The 20,100-nt window shown below is 40.5% G+C and overlaps 1 protein-coding gene across 3 annotated transcripts in view; it reads left to right on the top strand.

The window, feature by feature from the left end:
* prkcz (protein kinase C, zeta) overlaps positions 1–20,100 on the top strand; it is a 73,219-nt gene that overhangs the window by 46,193 nt on the left and 6,926 nt on the right. For all 3 annotated transcript variants that reach the window (XM_026332150.1, XM_026332152.1, XM_026332151.1), the window contains 10 exons: positions 421–511; positions 1,564–1,619; positions 1,818–2,012; positions 5,621–5,718; positions 6,205–6,291; positions 7,455–7,590; positions 7,829–7,916; positions 8,036–8,155; positions 12,311–12,390; positions 12,868–12,957. In XM_026332150.1, coding sequence (XP_026187935.1) covers positions 421–511; positions 1,564–1,619; positions 1,818–2,012; positions 5,621–5,718; positions 6,205–6,291; positions 7,455–7,590; positions 7,829–7,916; positions 8,036–8,155; positions 12,311–12,390; positions 12,868–12,957 — 1,041 coding nt within the window. The remainder of the gene's footprint in view (positions 1–420; positions 512–1,563; positions 1,620–1,817; positions 2,013–5,620; positions 5,719–6,204; positions 6,292–7,454; positions 7,591–7,828; positions 7,917–8,035; positions 8,156–12,310; positions 12,391–12,867; positions 12,958–20,100) is intronic.

Raw genomic sequence — 20,100 nt, 5'->3', positions numbered from 1 at the left:
ACACAGGCTCTAAAATCTGGGCCCTGAAGACCGGAATCTTGACTAGAAAATCAATGTAGTCAATACAGTATCTGTTCTGGTGATGAGTGAACTTTCCCCTGTCAGCAGTGGGAAGACCCCACACTCAAGATCACAGCTTCAACTCAGTATCTTAGGTTGCAGATAATTGACTTTGCAGCTTGACAAGATAAAATGATTAAATGCCTTTTCTACTGAAACCCTGCCATTGTCATTAGACATTAACATTTCTGCACATTAGCTGAGAGCACATTTGTAAATAGACACTTTTCTTTAGTGCTTGCAGAGATGATTCCTCAAACACTCCTCCAGGAGTGTAAAACCATGAGCGGATATTTCAGTGGATATTTGACGCAATGTCTCGAGGGATATTTAGCTGGATTTTTTAATTTCTTTGCTCAGGATCCAGCCATGCCATCACAAGAGCCCCCTTCAGATGCCAAGAGTGAAGAGGTGGACCTTCCACCAGATGACGCAGAGGACACAGATGGGAGTAAGACACAGACATATATTTCTTCTTTATTTAAAAATAGAGTAAAATGCTTGTGTGCAATTTGGATAAATATGACAGTGGGCAGAACTGAGCTGGGCCTTTCTTGACCTACATCAGAATATCTTTCTTGAAAACAACCAGCTTTGCACGGTGAACATTGACAATAACCCCAGGTACTCTATATCATCTACGACTGTCCCCACAGGGCTGTTAAACCATAAATTATCAGCCATCATTGGTTATTGTTTTGTCATTTGGTGCCAAAGATCTGCAGGTGTTGCTTATCGGTAACCATGAAAACATGACTGTTATTTCTGATGTGGCCTGGGGCCATGGTGGCCAACTTTCAGATTTATTTTAGTGAAAGTGTTTAACTTGCATTACAATCATCTAAAAGTAAAATTAGGGTTGCCCTTTAAAGACTGCAGACTGGCGTAAAATCTCTTTCTGAAAGCAGCCATATCTTTTTCAAATCGATAACCTGCTCATTACCTTTCAAACTGTGCAACAGTGAAACCTGTTTCATAGCAAAAGCAAGAAAAATTCAAACATGCAGTACATGTTAAGTTCCATAGCAGTATTTTGAACCTTTACTTTGCTATTTGCACTGTAATATGCATGTGCAGTGCACTATATACACGTGACTGGCCCCCAGAGTGGGATCAAGGACTTTTCATGTCGATCTCCAGACAAATTAATAATAGAAGACAAATTTAGATTAGAGCCTGGTAGCTTCACCTTACATTCACTTATTATTATAACTTATGTAACCATTATCTAGACACATTACTATGACTGGATCCCGCAGAACAGAAATGTAAATCCTATTAAAAGGAGACTGTGGGGTGATGTCGGGGTCTGTCAGAGGCTGCTCAAGGACCCCCAGTGGACTGAATGCATTGACCCAGCTTGGTATTTCCTGTGGATAATCAGACTTGATTCTGTGTCCTCTGCCTCCCTCTGCTGGCCAGAATATAACAACACACAACACATTGCAAATTCAATTCTGTCTCCAAATGGCCATAATTGGATGATTCTCTGTTATTTTGCAGTACCTTTTTTACCGCACAACTGCACAGTGGATAAAACAGAAGATGCAGATACAGAGGTGAGAAAAATCCAAATCACAGCAGAATTTAATTTGTTATTCAATGAAATGTGCAATTCCAAATTTAATTCATTTAGTAGATCGTACAATAAAACTCTTTGGTCCTAATGTTTGTAAAATACCACAGTGACCACGGTCACACACTTATTTTGAAGGAGTCTACACACTCAAACCTTTCCAATCTCTACCCCCCTGCAGGACATCAAGGCAGTAGTGGATGGCATTGATGGCATTAAGTTGTCCCAGGGCCTGGCTCTCGGGCTGGGTGACTTTGAGCTGATCCGAGTGATTGGGCGTGGCAGCTACGCCAAGGTCCTGCTGGTTCGGCTAAAAAAGAATGAGCAAATGTACGCCATGAAGGTGGTGAAGAAGGAGCTGGTCCATGACGATGAGGTGAGACAGTAATCTGGATTGTCAAGGTTGTGAGACAGAGGCAGGAAGGACAGGTAAGCTACATGTGAGGTACATCTCAGTTCCCTTTACTGCATCCATGTTTCTTTCACTTGCATCTTTTTTTTTTTTTTTTTTTGCAAGGACAGAGGAATCAAGGAAACATGTTTTAACTGACATTAAATGTCAAAGGGGTGTGTCAATCTGTAACAGAGCTCCATGAAGGCTGCACTGGTGTATATCACAAATATAGAAACCAACTTCACAAAATGTGAGAAATCATCTTAAGAAAAGAAACAGCATAAAACAAAGTGTATTTTAAGAGAATCAATGAAAAATAAATCTAATAGATGAAATAAAAAATTAAAAAATATATTTACAAAGTTCAGATAAGACACAAGTAAAAGCCGTGCATGGTCCTTCATTTCGATGTGGATGTGACACAGGCAGTAGGGATACTGAGATCTTTTATTCATTTTAATTAGCTTGCCTTTGTTTTCTCTTTTTAATAAGTTTGGCTAACCTGGTGGGGTTGTAGATAAATTGATGAGCACAGTGATATTATTACTTGAAGTAATGACCATATCTGCAAATACAGTGAGCTCAGAGTTGGAACTTGTGCCCCTTGAAGGTTCACCTTTCCCAAATTAGAATGAACAAGAAACTAGAAATTGCAAAATTAAAAAGATTAATAAGGAAACAACAGTTTATGCACGTCTGTCTTCTTCTCCGCATCTAAAGCGGCACAGATTGGTTTCTGTATAAACCCACACGTAGGCGATGTCGGGTTGTGCCACTGTCCAATTTCCCAATAGTTTAATCAGTCGCTCCCCAGGCTAATTTGACTGCTTTGTATTTCTGTTTGCCACCTCCAGTTTGTGCTGCAGACAAAACAACAAAGTTTCACAGACCCAAATAAAAAGGGAAGACTGGCCTCACACTGTGTAAGACAAGTTCTGGAAAATATATTTGCTTCATGTTGCAGCAGTTCATCTCCCCCTGTCTTCAAAACCACGTTCATATTTAGATTGTTCTGGGGATTTTATCTTTGATGTATATTTTAAACTATGTACATAGTTAACAATCCCAGAATTGTTGACTGACTATGATGATTATTTAAAGAATATTGCTATGAAAATATGTGTGGCCATGATTGTTGTATGTGTATGTTATTTCATGTTACGTTCCTTCTAAATTGGAGGTGGGGTATCACTTTATCATATATGGCTCATGTTATTCTTTTATGAATGTTTTTGCCTGATGACGTCTCTGTTGGTCAGATGTTGCAAGTGTAATCAGTATATTTTGGAACTTGCATTATTCAGTGTCCATACAATCCTCCCTTTTCTCTTTTCTCCCCTGCTGTTGATTTGGTTCTGCTCCTGTGCCCAGTTTAGGTTGATGGCCACACTTTTATTCCTTAAGATTTCACTATAAGGTGGAACTGAAGACAGACACAAAGTTTTGCTCTGTGATTTTAGCATCAGTCCAGGATAGAAAAGGTGAAAGCAGTTTATACATGGGTCAAATGTGTTCCAAGGATGAGGAGGTGAATTTGAAAATACTTTTTCTGTGACGTTTTTATGCTTCCAGTGCACGTTCTGCTGGTTTTGGATTCCAATGCCTAATTGCATTGACCTTGACTAACTGGTGGCTCTGCATTGCGTGCTGGGATTGAGAACAGCTGGACTATGTAACAGGTCTGACAGCAGTCATCACTGAGGAAATAAGGGCGGAAAAGATGTCAAGGGCTAAAAGTTGGAAAGGGAGGGTGGAGTAAACGCAGTGAAAGATGCATGGAGAGATGGAAAGATGAGTAAAGACTGAGTCACAGACGGGTAGGAGCTTCTGAAAGGAATGAGGAAGAAAGGCATGATGGAAATGAAATGGCTTAGGAGGAAGCAGGAGCACATAAGTGGGTGACTCACAGAAGAAGATGAAATCCGGGTGAGACGTTTTTTTTTTGCAGTAATGAATCACCAGATTTACATGACGTGAAATTAATTTCAATAAGAAAAGGCTGCATATTAGTGTGAAATCAGAAACTATACATACATTCATTATTACTATTATGTGAATGGAGCTAGCATGGTGTTCAGTCAGTATGTCTGTGCATGTTAGTCTTTTCAAACTTAAAACTTCTGCCCCCTCTGCCCAGGTCACTGTTAAAATATAAATCGAAAGCAATTTTATTTATTTAGCTCTAATTATTGTGCGTTTTACATGTATTTCACCCTCTGAAAGGAGTAAAAACAAAAGAATCACTGATAAAGTTGCAGGACAGAGATGGTTTAAGAAACTAGTCTGTAAAAAGAAAATATAGCAGCCCACTAGGTGGCAGTAATCCTCAACATATAAATCCTTAAAAACCGACGGGCTCCTGCTGCCAGACGAGCCGCTGTCCAGAGGTTCTGCTTCATCCAACATCTGCACAACTAATCCTGGACGACACAAATCATGTCATGGCTTCATGCCTCTACTTTCCTCATCAACCTATAATCATTTTTTCTACACACACAAAAAAAATGAATTTACAGTAAAGATGTTGTTTTTCCCCAGTTGGTAGATTTTGAGGAAGTCGAGTCTTAACAGTGTTTTGATTGGACATCCAGTTTTCATTTATTCATGACACTATGTGCATTAGTTTAATAATTCATCCCCACAGCCTGACAGAAGAAGAAGCTTGAATGAGCTTCCCACAGAGTTATGCCTCTGTTACGTTTTCAGTAATGCTTTGTTTGATATAATGATGTCCTGCTTGTTTACCAGCTATCCCTGCCCTACCCTCTACTGGTTACCTGGATCAGTCAGAAGAAGAAGACTCAATTTACTGTCACTGCACATAGTGAAATGAGAGGCTGGAAGCAATGGGATAGTTGAAAAACAAGTAGGGCAGTAGATCTTGAGCACCAGGGTTTGTGACCCCTGATTTACATAAATGCAAATGCAACCAGTCTCTTAATGTACTTTCCAAGGTGTACTCACACTATGCTGAGAGACTCAGAAAAATAAAAGTTTTAAACTTCTAACATCAAAAATCAGATATTTGTGGCTTAACAGTCAACAGTCATTGTTGGTTTGTCTGACTGACAGTTGTTTCTTCAACAAATGCATCATTTCTTACTCTACTTCCACTGCTCATTGTAGTTAGTGCTTCTCTTGAATTGCACTGCCGTGTTTATATAACCTCACATGTAAACATGTTGCGTCTTGATATTTGATTAGGTAACAAAACACTGGGACAGTCAAATGCCTGAACACATGTACATGTATTGAACCATGGGGGAGGTGTCTGGCTGTTCTTTTCTAAAGGTTATATTCAGCCTTTATTGGTATCATTGACTAACTGGTGGATGGTTTTCAAGATGAGCTTGGCATTTATTATCTTTTGGCACCCTGTTCAAGGTCCACCCTCTCAGCCAGGACAGTCCAAGGAACAAAACGGTCTCCAAATAATCCGGAGTATGAGGATTGTGCTCTGGATTGACTCCATTTTTATCTGTTATGATGATCTTCTCTCTGTTTGAGAAAGTCTATTGATCAGACGAATTGATTTGTTAATATATTATCTTTCCCTGTGCCCTCTCTGTCTCTGTCTGTCTCCTCTCCAGGATATTGACTGGGTGCAGACAGAGAAGCATGTGTTTGAGCAGGCATCCACCAATCCATTCTTAGTAGGCCTCCACTCCTGTTTCCAGACAGAAAGTCGGTAAGGCTGACACTGTGTGAGAGCTTGTATTCTATTCAACGCGTTTCAAGTGCAGCTCACAGCGTTTCAATCATTTAAAATATTACTTTCTGATGATGATATGTTATATTGAAATTCAGCTCTACCTGATGTCATTATTTTGAGTTTTGAGAGTCGTTACATGACCTGATGAAGGTCTAGTGCACAAAAAGAATTCAAGCACATTAGAGCACACTGGATATTTTTTGGATGTTTTGCGATTTAGTAGTATCTTATGAATGTTGTGATCTTCTTAAAAAAAAAAAAGTCCAAACACTAATAATAAACATAAACAAGCCATAAGCCATGTAGTAAATATTAAACATACAGTGGATGTACCGCTCATTAAACTACCCTGACCCTTACATCACCTTAAAATGGCTCGTTAATGCGTTTCTAATATATTTCTCCAAAGTCATTGGTTCACTTTTTCTCCAAATAATTTTTCCATTATGCTCTGGTTTCTAGGTTATTTCTGGTAATCGAATATGTGAACGGCGGGGACTTGATGTTTCATATGCAACGGCAAAGGAAGCTCCCTGAAGAACATGCAAGGTAAACATCCAGATGTTACAACATTAACAAGTCCCAGTCCAGCATTTAAGTGTCTGTATTCAGATAGACCTCATTTGTCAAGATCTTCACTCAGGTCAGGACTGTGTAGTGTAATAAAAATACACCAGGACCATGCTGGGGTGCAAGAATAGACAGCAGGATCAGATGATGACAGAAGTGGGTGAATTTCTGATCGGTTAAGTTGACACGACCCTGTCACATCTAGTTACACAGAAAACACATCTGTGCCACTGCCAGCTATTTTGGGGTGGACAGAATGAACCTCTCCCAGGTGGGTCATTTTGTAGGGTATTATGTGAAGCACATGTGTGTACGGCTGTTGTTGTCTTTTGGTTAGGACAAAGTTTTAGAAGTGCATCTTGTGTTTTGTGGAGTAGAACAGCTGGAGTGTGCTCTTGGTTGAAGTTGCTTTTATATGCACCTTCTTTGCCCTCAGCCCTCAACAGCATACTTCTTCCAAGTACTTCACACAAGTGTAACGCTTTTTTCCCACCTCTGAGAAATATAATGAGCACCCATAATTCATTGTGCCTGTCTACTTGCGGGGCACTGCAACCGCGGCTCCGATAAATGCTGGATCAAAGGCTGAGTAATTTAGAGAGGCACACTATGCCCCTGTTGGCCCTTATAATCTGCATTCTGGAGACAGTAGCTGTACATATGCAAAGCAGCAATGTTAATCACTCATAATGAATGTGCATATTTATGAGCGGCCCTGCCACATTCCCCCGCTTGGGGGAGGCGGGCCAGTGGGCGACGGATGATGCTGCTGATAGGATGCAGCTTCCATCAGTTTCATGCCAGCTATGAAACAACGGTGAATAATGGAGGCTGCCACAATGAAAATGTGGGGGAGCAATGTGGGATTTGTGTTTGACAGTTTTGCATTTGCAGAAACGGAATAAAACTACCTACACATGGAAAGGAAATGTGCTACTGACCCACCGAGTACAACAACTCATGGTCAAACTCATGGCTTTGATAAGAGCTTTTCCTGTCGTTGTTCCTGTAGTCAAATGCGACAGTGCTTATGTTCATAGACCAAGACATCATGTGTCTATGGATTTGGATATTTTGTTGTGTTTGTTTGAAAGTTTTTGTCTGATACACCATTGCCTGCATATCTCTCGCCTCCTTTACAGATTTTATGCTGCTGAAATCTGCATTGCTCTGAACTTCCTGCATGAAAAGGGCATCATCTACCGTGACCTGAAGCTGGACAATGTTCTTTTGGACCACGAGGGACACATCAAGCTCACAGACTATGGCATGTGCAAGGCAAGAGAAGGATTCATTTTTTAAATTTTTTTCCAGAAGACTGTGTGGACAGCTGGCATATGGTTATCAATAATGCAGTAGATCAGTATTGCCTGGGGGTACTAACAGGGCCTCTGTTTTTTTTTCACTTCATGTTCTCACCATGACTTATTTTCCACACTACCACTTTTTATCTCTGTAACCACTGTCCTTGCTTTTACACTTTTTTCCCCTTTCTTGTTGTTCTTCGTGTGCTCAGGAGGGAATCAGACCAGGTGACACCACCAGCACCTTCTGTGGAACACCCAACTACATCGCACCTGAGATCCTCAGAGGAGAGGACTACGGTGAGTACAGGACTCGCGCTGATAGGATGGAAGGGATTTGGAAAATAGTCCTGCCAAATGTAGAGTCCTTCAAAAGCCCACATACAGTATTTATTACTGGATATGCTGTTTTATCCCAGGCTTCAGTGTGGACTGGTGGGCTCTGGGCGTGCTGATGTTTGAGATGATGGCTGGGAGATCTCCCTTTGACATCATCACTGACAATCCAGACATGAACACGGAGGAGTACCTCTTTCAAGGTGAGGCAGAGGAACACAAATGGTTTATACATATAAATTACACGCTAGATTACAACTATAAATGACAGGCTGCACGGCACCAGTGTCCAGTCAGGAGGGCATTTAACTGGAAATGACTAAATTGTGCAACAGTTGTGCAACCCTTTATTAGATCATTTAGGCAGGGGAGCTTTATTTATGTAGCACATTTCATACACTAGCAATTTAAAACGTGTTGGCATAGGCAGGAAAACATTAACAATTTTAAAAACCGTAAGTAATGAAAACCAGAATAAAATTAGTTATTACAAATTCAAGATAAATATTGTGAAAATGACTTTAAATACCCAAAGTGAAAATAAAAGCAAAGAGATGGAGATAAAAGATCAGAAACACAATTACAGTGCAACACAAAGCTGCCCTGAATTCAACAAAACTGCAGGAGTTTCTGTTTAGATTGAGACGTTTTAGTGAATATTTGCACATATGTTATGTATATGAAGAGTGTGTGTACTTATTTTAGTGTTTTTAGCAGTCATCTGCCTGCCAAAAACACTTTAAAAATTGATCATAAATTCGTAAATAATGGCATATATTGGCAGGCTGTTTGCTTCCTTTCAATCAAAAACATGTTAATTTAGGTCTTTGTGATCCAGAAGTAATATTGTAATAGTGGGAAATTGGTTCCATGTAATAGAATAGCAATCTGCTCTGGGCTGTAAAGGATTTCCTATGTAAATTCTAGCTTGATCCTTGTCTGCTTTAGTAAAATGGAGAAATCTCAGAAACAACTAATTTAATTTCTCTCAGAGTTCATTATTTTATATATTTTGTTATATTTTCTGCAAATGTTGGTGCTCTACATGTATTTGCTTAGTTTGCACCTTGAAATTCCAATTTCTCATTTTTGTCTTTTGGTGAGATGAGAATATTTGGCCCTCAGAATGATTAAACAATGGTAACACTTGGTACAGGCAGAAATGAATGATAGTCAGGAAAGGTATAGGAACAACTGGCTGTATCTGTGTGGATTTGAACACCTTTACATTGACATTATGCTGTTACTGGGTTGGGGTTGCTGGGTTAATATTTTGAGAATCCATGTTATGATGCACTGCTGCATACAGAGGCTGTAGTTCATGCTCCTCCACCCCTCGTGAATGGTGGAAAATCTGGCAGAACATTGTGGCCTCAGTCACAGATCAGATCTTGTGTGTGTGTGTGTGTGTGTGTGTGTGTGTGTGTGTGTGTGTGTGTAACAGTCCACTGTTTTCTCCGTTAGTTGACAGCTGACGGCAGTTTCCTTTGCACTGAGATGATCCCAAACAACCACACTGAGGCACCTGAAACACAGGTCTCTGCCTTGTGTCAGTCAAAGATCTAAGACAGGGGCAGATAGTTGGAAATATCCCTGCAGACATATTCTTGTATGAGCCTGCTTTCTGATGGTGGAACATGCTTTCATAATTATTACTATAATGGTATGAGAAGGTGGATGTAAAAATCGACAGTATTTTGTACTTGGAGAACAAGTTGAGCTGAGAGGAAATGAATGAATCGGATCTAGAGTCTTAGATTTTTTTTTTTTTTAATTTGCTGTTGCCTTTGTTGTGAAGTACAGACTGTAGGAAACAGTGGATGTAGCATTTGTGGCATCATTTTTCCCTATTGGCTGCCGTCATTTGTCATTTACTGGAGCCAGGAAAAGCCACTCTTAATGTATGCTTCAATATTTTCTTTACCTTTACCCCCAATAAACACATTTTCAAATGTGAAACAAATTTGTTAAACTTGTAAACAGTTCTTCCCTATTTCCCAGTGTCCATCCACATTAAGGAGAAGGGGCGGTGTTACAGCACCGGTCCATGTGTCGTCCTGCAAAGACATTTAAATACCTTTGGGGAAACTATCATTTCAACCTTGTTGAGGAGATTGGAAACTATATTGTAGCACTGACATGATGGATAATAATGACATTTGTTGCCCTCAGGCATTCAATGGCTTTAACATAATGGCAAATTACAGCCACCAAACTCAAATATTAAACTACAAATTTTCTCAATAATGAGCCTACACATCATAAATACAAAGATGTAATGAAGTTAACTTTTTCGGAGAGATTTGGACTAAAAAGTAAAACTGTGGGTGTGATCACGCCTTCACTGTAGAGGAACCTCTATAATATCTGTACTTCTATTTGCATTTGTGTTTCCTCGGGCCATATGGTACCCTTACGTAGCACACCCCCTTTACCTCCCCCTCCCTTCCTCTCTCTCACAGTCACCCACACAGTCCTCTATGACAGAAATTCCTCCATACTTCAGGAGCCTCATGTGACGCATTATGTCTCTGCTGTGACTGTCAGGAGCATAGCGTGGCACCATGGCTAGCATCTGCCACCAATACCGTCCTCCTGGCGGTCTTACCGGTAAAGCAGCAGGTTCCTGGATGAACTCCTGCCAACGGAAACCAACCCTTTCGCTATAGGAGCAACCGAGCCATATGCCACCAAGCTAATCTGTGTGCCAGACCTTGTTTGGGTATCAGTGCTCCACATGCTAATCCCAGAGCTTTAGACAGACAGACAGCTAGAGACTGGCCAACATTTGATTTAGTGGTGGACTCAGCCATAAGGGTTTATTCACATTCAACATGTACTGTGCAGGACTTTTAGGCACTGTTTTAGATTCTTATCGCACAACACCGTCAGGTGTCTGATTGATCACATGTTCATTGTGCAGATTAGAACCCACTAGAGTTCATGAAGAACTATTTTCAGAGGCAAGGAGAACCAGGAGTCCTGCAACAGATGGTGTGACCACCACAGAGCCCTGATCTCAACAGTGTGGATTCAGGATTCAGTCTGGGATAATATGATGAGACAGAAACACTGGGACAGTCTGAATCTACGGAAGAACTGCAGCAGCTTCTCCAAGGTGCTGCAAATGTACCAGGAGAAAACAGTGTGCAGGTCACACCACAGAGAACTGCTGTAAGGGCAAAGGGGAAGTGCTGCAAATACTGATAAGATTTAGGTTTTGTACTTTGTATGAAGTTAATTGGTAAATAAAAAAACAATTTATATAATTTATATTGAAAGCTAAAACCTCTGCACAGTACATTTTAATAATGGGAATTAATGGAGAAAAAAAACTTTATTTACTCAGTAGTGGTTTAATTCAATGCTTTTAAAATTCTGATTAAATGCTCGTTCTTGACCTTGGAAACAATAGCTCCACTTCCACAATAGGTTCACTTACTATCCTATCAAATAAAATACAAGAGAACAGCACAATATAACTTCATCATGCATTAGAGTGGAAAATTGCCTTTGGCTCAATAAAAAGCATGATCAGTGTGAGAACATGCAATGAATAAAAAAAGTAACACATAAAACAAATCATTGTTAAGAGAGTTGACACCATCCTGTCCTGTTTCATGCTGTTTCTAAAGCATTTCTTGTGAAAGACAATGTGCACTAATAGCTTGAATGAAGCATGTGGCCCAATTCCTAAACCTTCCTGCACTTTCACTGAATACAAAGCAAACAGTTTCCTTTACCAGCTGAACTGGTAAATCCTATTGTCTTATCCCAAGAGAGTTGATTTAGCAGCTTGTCACAAATTACATGCCTGTTGCAGTCATTATGTAGCGTTCATAGAAAGCAGACTGTACCTCATCTCATCTGCATTTTTACATCTACGGCTCTTCTGATGCTTCCTGGCACAGCAGCTACTTGTCTTATTCTGAAGCACCAGATTTTGATGGGGAGTATCCGCGTCTGTGCGAGAACACACACTGGTCACATAGTCTTGAGCTGAGATTTGACAATACAAACTGCGAACACTATACTGCATGAAGAACAAATTTCTACTACATCCTTGGTTTTCAGTTGTGAGGGAAAAACAATCTTCAGAGTGTTTTTGTTCTGGTCAGTATGACATTGTTATGCTGTGAGAGTCTCAAGGCTGTGTGTAGACCATGAAAAGTGAGAGAAATAACAGAACAGTGTCCTCTGTATCTCCTCCCTTTTTTAAATTTTTTTTTTTTTTTTTTTCTGACTCCCACATAGCAGACATGGTCACCCACAGGCAGGTTAGACTGTGAATCATCCTCCTCTCTACTCACGATTGTCTTTCTCTTTTGTTGCCATCCACCTTCTCTTTTTGCCAACAGTTATTCTTGAGAAGCCTATTCGGATCCCAAGGTCTCTGTCGGTGAAAGCTGCCAGCGTGCTCAAGAGCTTTCTGAACAAGGTGAGAGCAGCCCCTTCTCTCAGTGTCCATGTGCTAGTCAAATCAGTGTGTGTGGGATCATGTCCAGGAACCAGAGAAAGCCTCTTTTTTTTTTTTTTGCTCATACTGCCAAAATGTATATTATTGTTCCTCCAGTACAAAAAAGTAAAACCTTAATTATACCTCATTGTCATAATAAGATAGTCTGTGTTGGTCATTCTAAAAGGGAAAGTGGAAGACCTATGCTGTCAATATACAAAGCGTAAAGATACTAATTCAATTCAATTCAATTTATTTGTGTGGCGCCAAATCACAAAACCCAACAAATTCAGCTAAGAGGAGTGCTATCATTAGAGGTGGTCCTTGGACTTTATTACTGTCCATACACAGTAGAATCAAACTGACATAAACCTGCAGTGTTTAAAGAATGACCTCTCATTGCTATGAAACACGGTTGCTTCTATTTACCTTACTGACCAGCTGTTTCGGTCCTGACAGGATCCTAAGGAGCGGCTGGGTTGCCAGGTCCAGACGGGCTTCACAGATATCAAGTCACACACGTTTTTCCGCAGTATAGAGTGGGACCAGGTAAGAGCTGACCGGGTGAGGAGAGGGTGAAAAATACTGTGGTGTGATTCATTCAGTTGTAGTTTATTTGGTCCCCCCCACTTTCAAACACAGAATTCCCAACAAAATGTCATCTTTCAAAATACTCATGCCAGAAGAGAAGCAGGAACAAAAAATTCTATGGTCTTCTCAAAACACAGATGACACCGATTTGTTGATGTCAGCTATTATAGCCTGTTGAAGTTAGTTGGATCTTGTGGGTGACCCTTGAGAAAAACTAAAATCAAATTAAAACCAACCAACCAAAAGTCAAAACCCTTAGACATAAGGGAGTTTGGGTTTACTGCTGCAGATCTGGTGATAAGACCACGATATCGATCACAGATCTTAGGCCTGAGGTTTTCTGTTTTTCTGTTTATTTATGAAAATGTGCTTTTTGTTACAACCAATCCATGACTAACACAGATGTCCAGTAACTAAGCACCACTCAGGTTCAGATCAGGCAGCCTGTTGCTCCCAGTAACCCTCCTCCTGAATTCTCCACGTGAGCACTCAAGTGTCCTAACAGAACTACCAAGCCCCTAGACTCCAGGAAGTGTCTGTGAAATCACAGATTGTATGCTCCTGAGCTCTAAAACAGCATCCTCCGCTGCACAGAAATATCTGTTCCAGACGTTAATTCACTGTAGCTGCTTGACCTGATGCACTTATAAGCTGCAGCATCTTGCATTTCATTAAAGTCATGTCTGTGCCAGTAATGTTAGCTAGCGTCACCAGCTGCTGGAAGGAAAATAAGGAATGAAAATTAGACAAGAATGAGCAACAAAACCACGAGCACAAAGCATGAAACCAGGCAGGACAGCAGGCTGAGGTTTATGCAAATGTAAGTAACAATATTGCACTAAGTTCTTTTAATGTGGGCTTTGCTTTCACATTTTCTGTACAAATGATTGCATGATTAAGGAACCAAGCATCTTTCCATACATATTTGCTAAAAGAAGACTATTGTGTTGGGTGTTATCTGAGATTTTATCTGCAACAATATTAATTATGTATATGGCAAAAAAAAACAAAAAAAAAAAACAGACAAATTACAGAAATAGTTTTTGGTGTGGAGGATGAGGATCACAGAAAGAAATTAAATTTTAAGCATCAGTGTGCACAGACAAAATCTTCTTTTACGGCGTTTCTTTCTTTGTTATGTTCTTTGTAAATACTGGTTGTAAGAATTTGGAATTGGCAGACAGGCTGTTACGAATGTTTACCCAGGAGGTAAAGAGCGTTTTGAGGAAGTGGTGGATTTTATTCACCCTGCTCCTTTTCGATCATGGAAAACTGTACAGGGGGTTTTTGCATAAATTCTGCATTAACATGATCAGAATAAATTAATGAAGAGGAACCAAATAAAAAAATAAATAAATTGAAAAGACACATGTGCCCAGATATGAGACTAAAATGTTAATAGATAAAATTAACCCCGTACTCCACTGAACTAAAACTAAATTATGTGATTTTTACATTTCTTAAAATAAAATAATACTTGAGCAGAAATGAATAATTCTCCAGAGAGAAATCATTTCCGCATACAAGACTTCTTTTTGAGGAGAGAAGCGTCTCATCTTAGCCTTTACTGGTACTCGCTGAAATTGTTGCTCATTTTTGTGGAAATGAGCTGAAGTAAAGGGAATCATCAAGTGTAACAACTCACCAGACAGACCAGGACAACAGGACCGTGAACTGTAAATGAAAATGCCCTAAAACAAAGGAAAGAAAGGGATTTGAACTTACAGAGCATTACAGAGCCACTTCAGGCAGATCGAACTTTGGAAGATGATGGCGCCTGATATTCTGTTTCGGATGTGGTTCATTCATTAGGATCAGGATGCTTGCTGCTTCCTGACAGACAGCTGCTGATCTGAGGTTTGACTCTACAACTAATGGAACCATCCACAGAATAAACCCAGCACAACCACGTCTTTATGCCAGTCAGATCTGAGAACAGGGCACAGTCGTCATCCTACGTTGTGATTTACCTTTGTCAGAGCTGACAGTGTGTTTCTACTGTATGTATCAAGAGTTTTGGTAGCACAGAGAGCAGGCCGTCGTATTTTAATCCGAACAGTCACATGAGCATTGCAGCAGAGCACAAAGGCAAATAAAAGTGAATTCCTAATCACAGACACATTCACACTAACCAAAACATTAATGTTGAGGTTGCGTAGGTCTGACGCACAAAATGATTTGAAACCGACATAAAAGGATAGAAGCCATACAATATTAATGATCTTTACTGTGCTGGATTATGGGCTGCACAGAGTCCATTTTAAGCAGATCTGAACAGTGGAATAACTGACAGCGTTTGTAATTAAATAAGGCTGTTCTGAGAAAACAGGACCTGCGCAAACTGAATTCACTGGACTGTAGCATGAGGCGGACTTCATGTCAGATTGTTCTGTATCTTCAATTTATGTCAGTGCAGCTGCTTCAATTCATGGAGCTGACAGCTGTAGTAATAGCCTCTAAATATGAGATCTGATTCTGGTAACTGTGGTATGTTTTTTGCCTGTTAGTTTCTCACTGTGAGATGGGGAAATTATCTTTTTTTTTATTCTTTGCTGACAAATTTGTGAATGAAAATTGTCCAAAGTGCAGAGCATTTTGAAGGCATCAGCAAAGTTCATGATTTATTTTTTTCTCACAGAGATTCACAGTGAACAGTTGGCAGGTGGGTCAGCTCTTCCATGGTCTGGGAGCACAAATGGAAAAGATTTGGGCTGTGAATGTGGACCAGAGCAGAGTGACAGACCAGAGGGTCTGACGGGTCCGGGTGTTGAAGCAGGAGGGGGAGATGAGAGATGTGTGCTGCTGCCAAATTCTGGAGTGATTTAAAACAAGTGATGCTGGTCCCAAACTAGAGGATGTTTGGGTTTTCCAGGAGTCAGGCTGCTCTGAACTGATTATCTGTCCTTTTTTTTTGTTTCTTAGTGCAAAACATACACATGTGATAAAAGCTGATGACCATATTCGGCCTCCATGTTTGCTTTGCTTTGAAGCCGCGTTGGATCAATCCCTCTCTGAGATTCTAAGTCCCTGGAATAGTCACTCTGAAATCATTTGATAAACAGCAAGTGTGTGTGGTCCTGCGACTGTGTTGTGTGTTCTCACGATTTAAATGTAAAAAATGGCTTAAATCTGTTATGTCTGTGTGTTGTTATACACCTGCCAGAGAGTTTGGAGAGTCTGAATTGGAACAGTCATTTGAGCATTAATATGCTACTTCATTGGACATTTGATGCTACTTTAAGATGAGCTAAGGCCATTTCTGTATCCTCATTGTTGCTACAACCGTCGTGGAAAAGAGGAGGAGAAAAAAAAAAAACCAGTTGACAGCGTGTTATGTGAAGTACACAACAAAGACAAACTGGGGACAGAAATCAAAGCGCAGAGAGATCCTGCGCCCATGCAACTAAGCTCCCACATGAGCAGAGGGGAAACAAGTTGACATAGCTGTGAGAGGTGGAGAAGCAACGTTCCCTGCCCTCAAACTACAACCCTGTCTCCAGACCTGACAAGCCTGGCATGCCGCGACTGTTGTTACCACGTATTAATATTCATCACACAGTTCCTGAGGGAGTGCGGAGTTTTCCCTCTGAAGAGACGACACATTTGATTATCATTTACCTGCCACTCGCTTTTATTCCCCTCTCCAAGCGCGCAGCTCTTTAATGCTAGGGAGCTGTCGGGTCAACAGAAGTTGAGAAGCAATTGATAATTTGGATTTCACTGCTGCGACACTGAGGTCATATTTAAAAGGAAAGCAGATATCCTACCTCTGTACCACATGCTGCGGATCCATGTCAGTACATACAGTCCAGACCTTAAGTATTTGGACAGTTATTTTTTTGTTTTTCAGGCATGATATAAAATACTGGATAATACATTAAAGTACCAAGTGTCAGTTTTAATTTGTCAGCACAGAGAGAACTGTGTGGGAGATGCAGCGTTTTCATGGCGGCGCAGCGACCAGCACAAGCAGAGTTTCATCAGTTTGCTAATTTCCTGCCCTTGATACAAAGTGTCTGGTGTCTGTGGGTTGCAGACTTCAAGCAGTCAGTGACTCCTGAGGATTTTCCACAAAATATCGAATATGATGATTTTGTTTGACGTAAACCTACTCCACTTAAATCTAAGACTTGGCACTTTAATGCAGTATCCATTATTTTATTTTGGATTTACTGTGCTGAAGCAAAGAGCCTGAAGAACAAAAAATATGTAACTGTCCAAATCCTGTCTCACAGTCTGGACTGTAGTTAACTTGCTGTTTGGTTTTATATTAATACCAGGACGCCAGTGGTTGGCAGTCCACTTCAGAACCAAATTAAAACTGGCATTTTATTACAGGCAGGATGAAGAGTTTTGGATCAAAATGAGAATCTTGGCTTTGATGGCCACGGTCTTTGCTGGCTGGTTGAGGGGGGACTCAAATGTTTCTCACAGCCTGGTTTACTACTCCAGCACCATTGGAATAGTAAACCAACTCTGATGTGAATGGTGTGAGTCCCCACAAACCTTTAATGTGTACAGGTTGTGGCTGCGCCCTGTTCTAGCTGCCTCTTTTGTAAATACGTATATTTGTTGACAATTAGCATTTAGAGGAGAAGTTATTTATTACTGTTTTCTAATGTTTATGTTCACTCTGAATCACATACAGAAACAAAATGAACCTCTAAGCTCGTGTCCGTAAAGTCACGCCCATCGCTGGCACAGCTTTCTGAATGTGTGTGTGTGTGTATGTGTGTGTGTGTGTGTGTGTTTGAAGTAATCCTGGTCCTGGTAGAAGTGTGTAGGGTTATTGTCAGTGTTTTGTAACCATACCTGCACAGTATTTTTTGCAGAACTGTTTACAACCTCCTCTGACTGCCTCTCTGCTCATGTTTCTTGCCATGCCTGACTGTTGTCAGAGTTCACCATGTTCCCAGACTTCAGCAATTACTTGAGGTAACAGAAAAGAAAAACACAGCAAGTCTGTTCACACAGCACCAAGTTTTCTTTCCAGAAATTCCCCTGACACTCTCTGCTTCACTAACACAGATTTGTGCGAGTGAGCAGCAGTGACGTGAAGGCATTTGGACCCTCTGATGTTAATCTCCTTGTTTATATAGAGATGTACTTCAACACTGCTGTGGAAGATAATGCAGAGATGAAGAAGTACCTCAGAGTGATCTGTTGTCTGTATTTAGTGACCAGTCACAACTATGCGGTCTCCGATCTGACTGATTGGTTGCCTCATCCAGTCCTGTCCTTAGAAGGTGACCGGCCTGTTTCTGGCCTTCAGCGTGCTTCATTACCAGCACAACAGCTTCAGCCTGGCCAGCAACACGTCAGACAGACAGGGGAAAGTAGGAGTGGAGAGGAGAAGGGTGGGAAAAGATTGACAATGAGTAAGACAGAGACAAATGGAGTGGAGAAAGATGGAGACAGGATGTGAGGGGGTGAACATGACAGAGGAGTGTAGGTAGGCACTGAAAGAGAATTTGGAAAATAAAGGCAGAGACTGGGGGATGGTGGGACATTTTGAAGGGGAGGGAGCCATAGGAAGAGAGAGAATGAGCTGTTTTCTGTTGTTGGTTTGTTTGTTTGAAGTTGTTCTCACAAATGCTTTGAACTAGTAACACTAATGAAGCGTAGAAAAGCCACTGACGACTGACAAGTAAGAAGCGGGTCTTGAAAACAAGTTGCGAGTGTTTCGTAGATTCCCCAACAGCGTTCAAAGCTAAACAAGCAAACAGGCTGTTTTAAATTGACCCATATGAGCATTTACAGATCTGAGCATTGTTTAGTCGTCCACCAATTTTTAACTACTTGGTTAAAGATGTCGCACATGGTCTGGATCCATGTGTTGGCAGAACTACCGCATATATGAGAAAAGTTGTGTAATGTTTTTGTCACTTGAGGTCAGTTGCGACTGACGACTGCACGTTTCAAAAAGCAGAAGAATGTGGAGGTGTGGTGTTAGAAGTGAGCTTCAGACTTCTGTAGCTCCTCACGTCTGCTGCAGCCTCCAGAATGCATTAGCTGCTACTGGCATTACACACCCAGAGGTCTGACTAAATCTCCTCCGATGGATGAGCTGCATTGTGGATAATTGAGGCTGCAGGTTTTGACAAGGTAGAAGAATGTGTGGAATAAGGAGGCTCTCTCTGCTCTGCCCATCAATATTGATTCTTTTTTTTTTTTTTTTTAAATCTGTCCAATGTGAGTGAGTCTAAAGTTAAACTGATGCAGCACTCTTCTATTTTTTTTTTTTTTTTTTTTTTTTTTTTTTTGTTTTTCACGAAACCCCTAGGTCATGGTCAAGGTTAGAAAACCAAACCAAACATGTTGCCAGTTGCTGGATGTGAATTGTGATTTCTGGTACGGAATTCAAACATTATGCTTCTGCTGCTTTTCCTATTTTAATTTGCACCTAATGTAATTTCAGTGCATCCCCCACGTTTGTTTTCTCCATATGTTCAGTATAGTGTCCATTTACAGAGTGAATATTCTGTCAGTATAACAATACTCATGTCATACTCTCCGTTCTGCAGCTGTGCTTCTGCAATTGCAGCTGTTTTTCAGTCAGTGCTTCATATTAAAAGCTTTCCAGCAGCTCAAAGGAAATAAATCCCCCCTTTACTTGGAATGCTTTTAATTTGAAACATCTGCAGGAAATGTGGCATTTTACTGATGGTCACAATAAATGGAAAAGTGGAACTGTTAAATATTGATGTATACAGTGAGCACATTACCTTTTTTTTCCCATTTTTATTATATTATCCAACTCTAAGCATTATCCCATCTGAAAATGACTTGATTACCACACAGTTACTTTACAACTGTTATTATTGTTGTTGTTTATTATATGGAAACCAGAATCTTAGTTCCAAGTATTACCAATCATATCTGGTGATTTTCCTCTTGTTACGCATCATATAGTGCAGAAAAGGTTTGAGAGGAACAGGAATAGCCTGAACATGTTTATACAAATGCATCAGGCTGACAGCACCTGGATCAGCCTTCACAAGCCAAACTGATTTACCTCAATTTTAAGCTTCCCTTAAGCCCACTTCCAGCCAGGCTTTTAAAAACTTTGCAAAAAAACAACACAGAAAGGAAACCTGTGTG

Source organism: Mastacembelus armatus, chromosome 7 (assembly GCF_900324485.2).
Source record: "Mastacembelus armatus chromosome 7, fMasArm1.2, whole genome shotgun sequence".
Classification (NCBI taxonomy): domain Eukaryota; kingdom Metazoa; phylum Chordata; class Actinopteri; order Synbranchiformes; family Mastacembelidae; genus Mastacembelus; species Mastacembelus armatus.
This window is presented reverse-complemented; position numbering and strand designations above follow the sequence as displayed.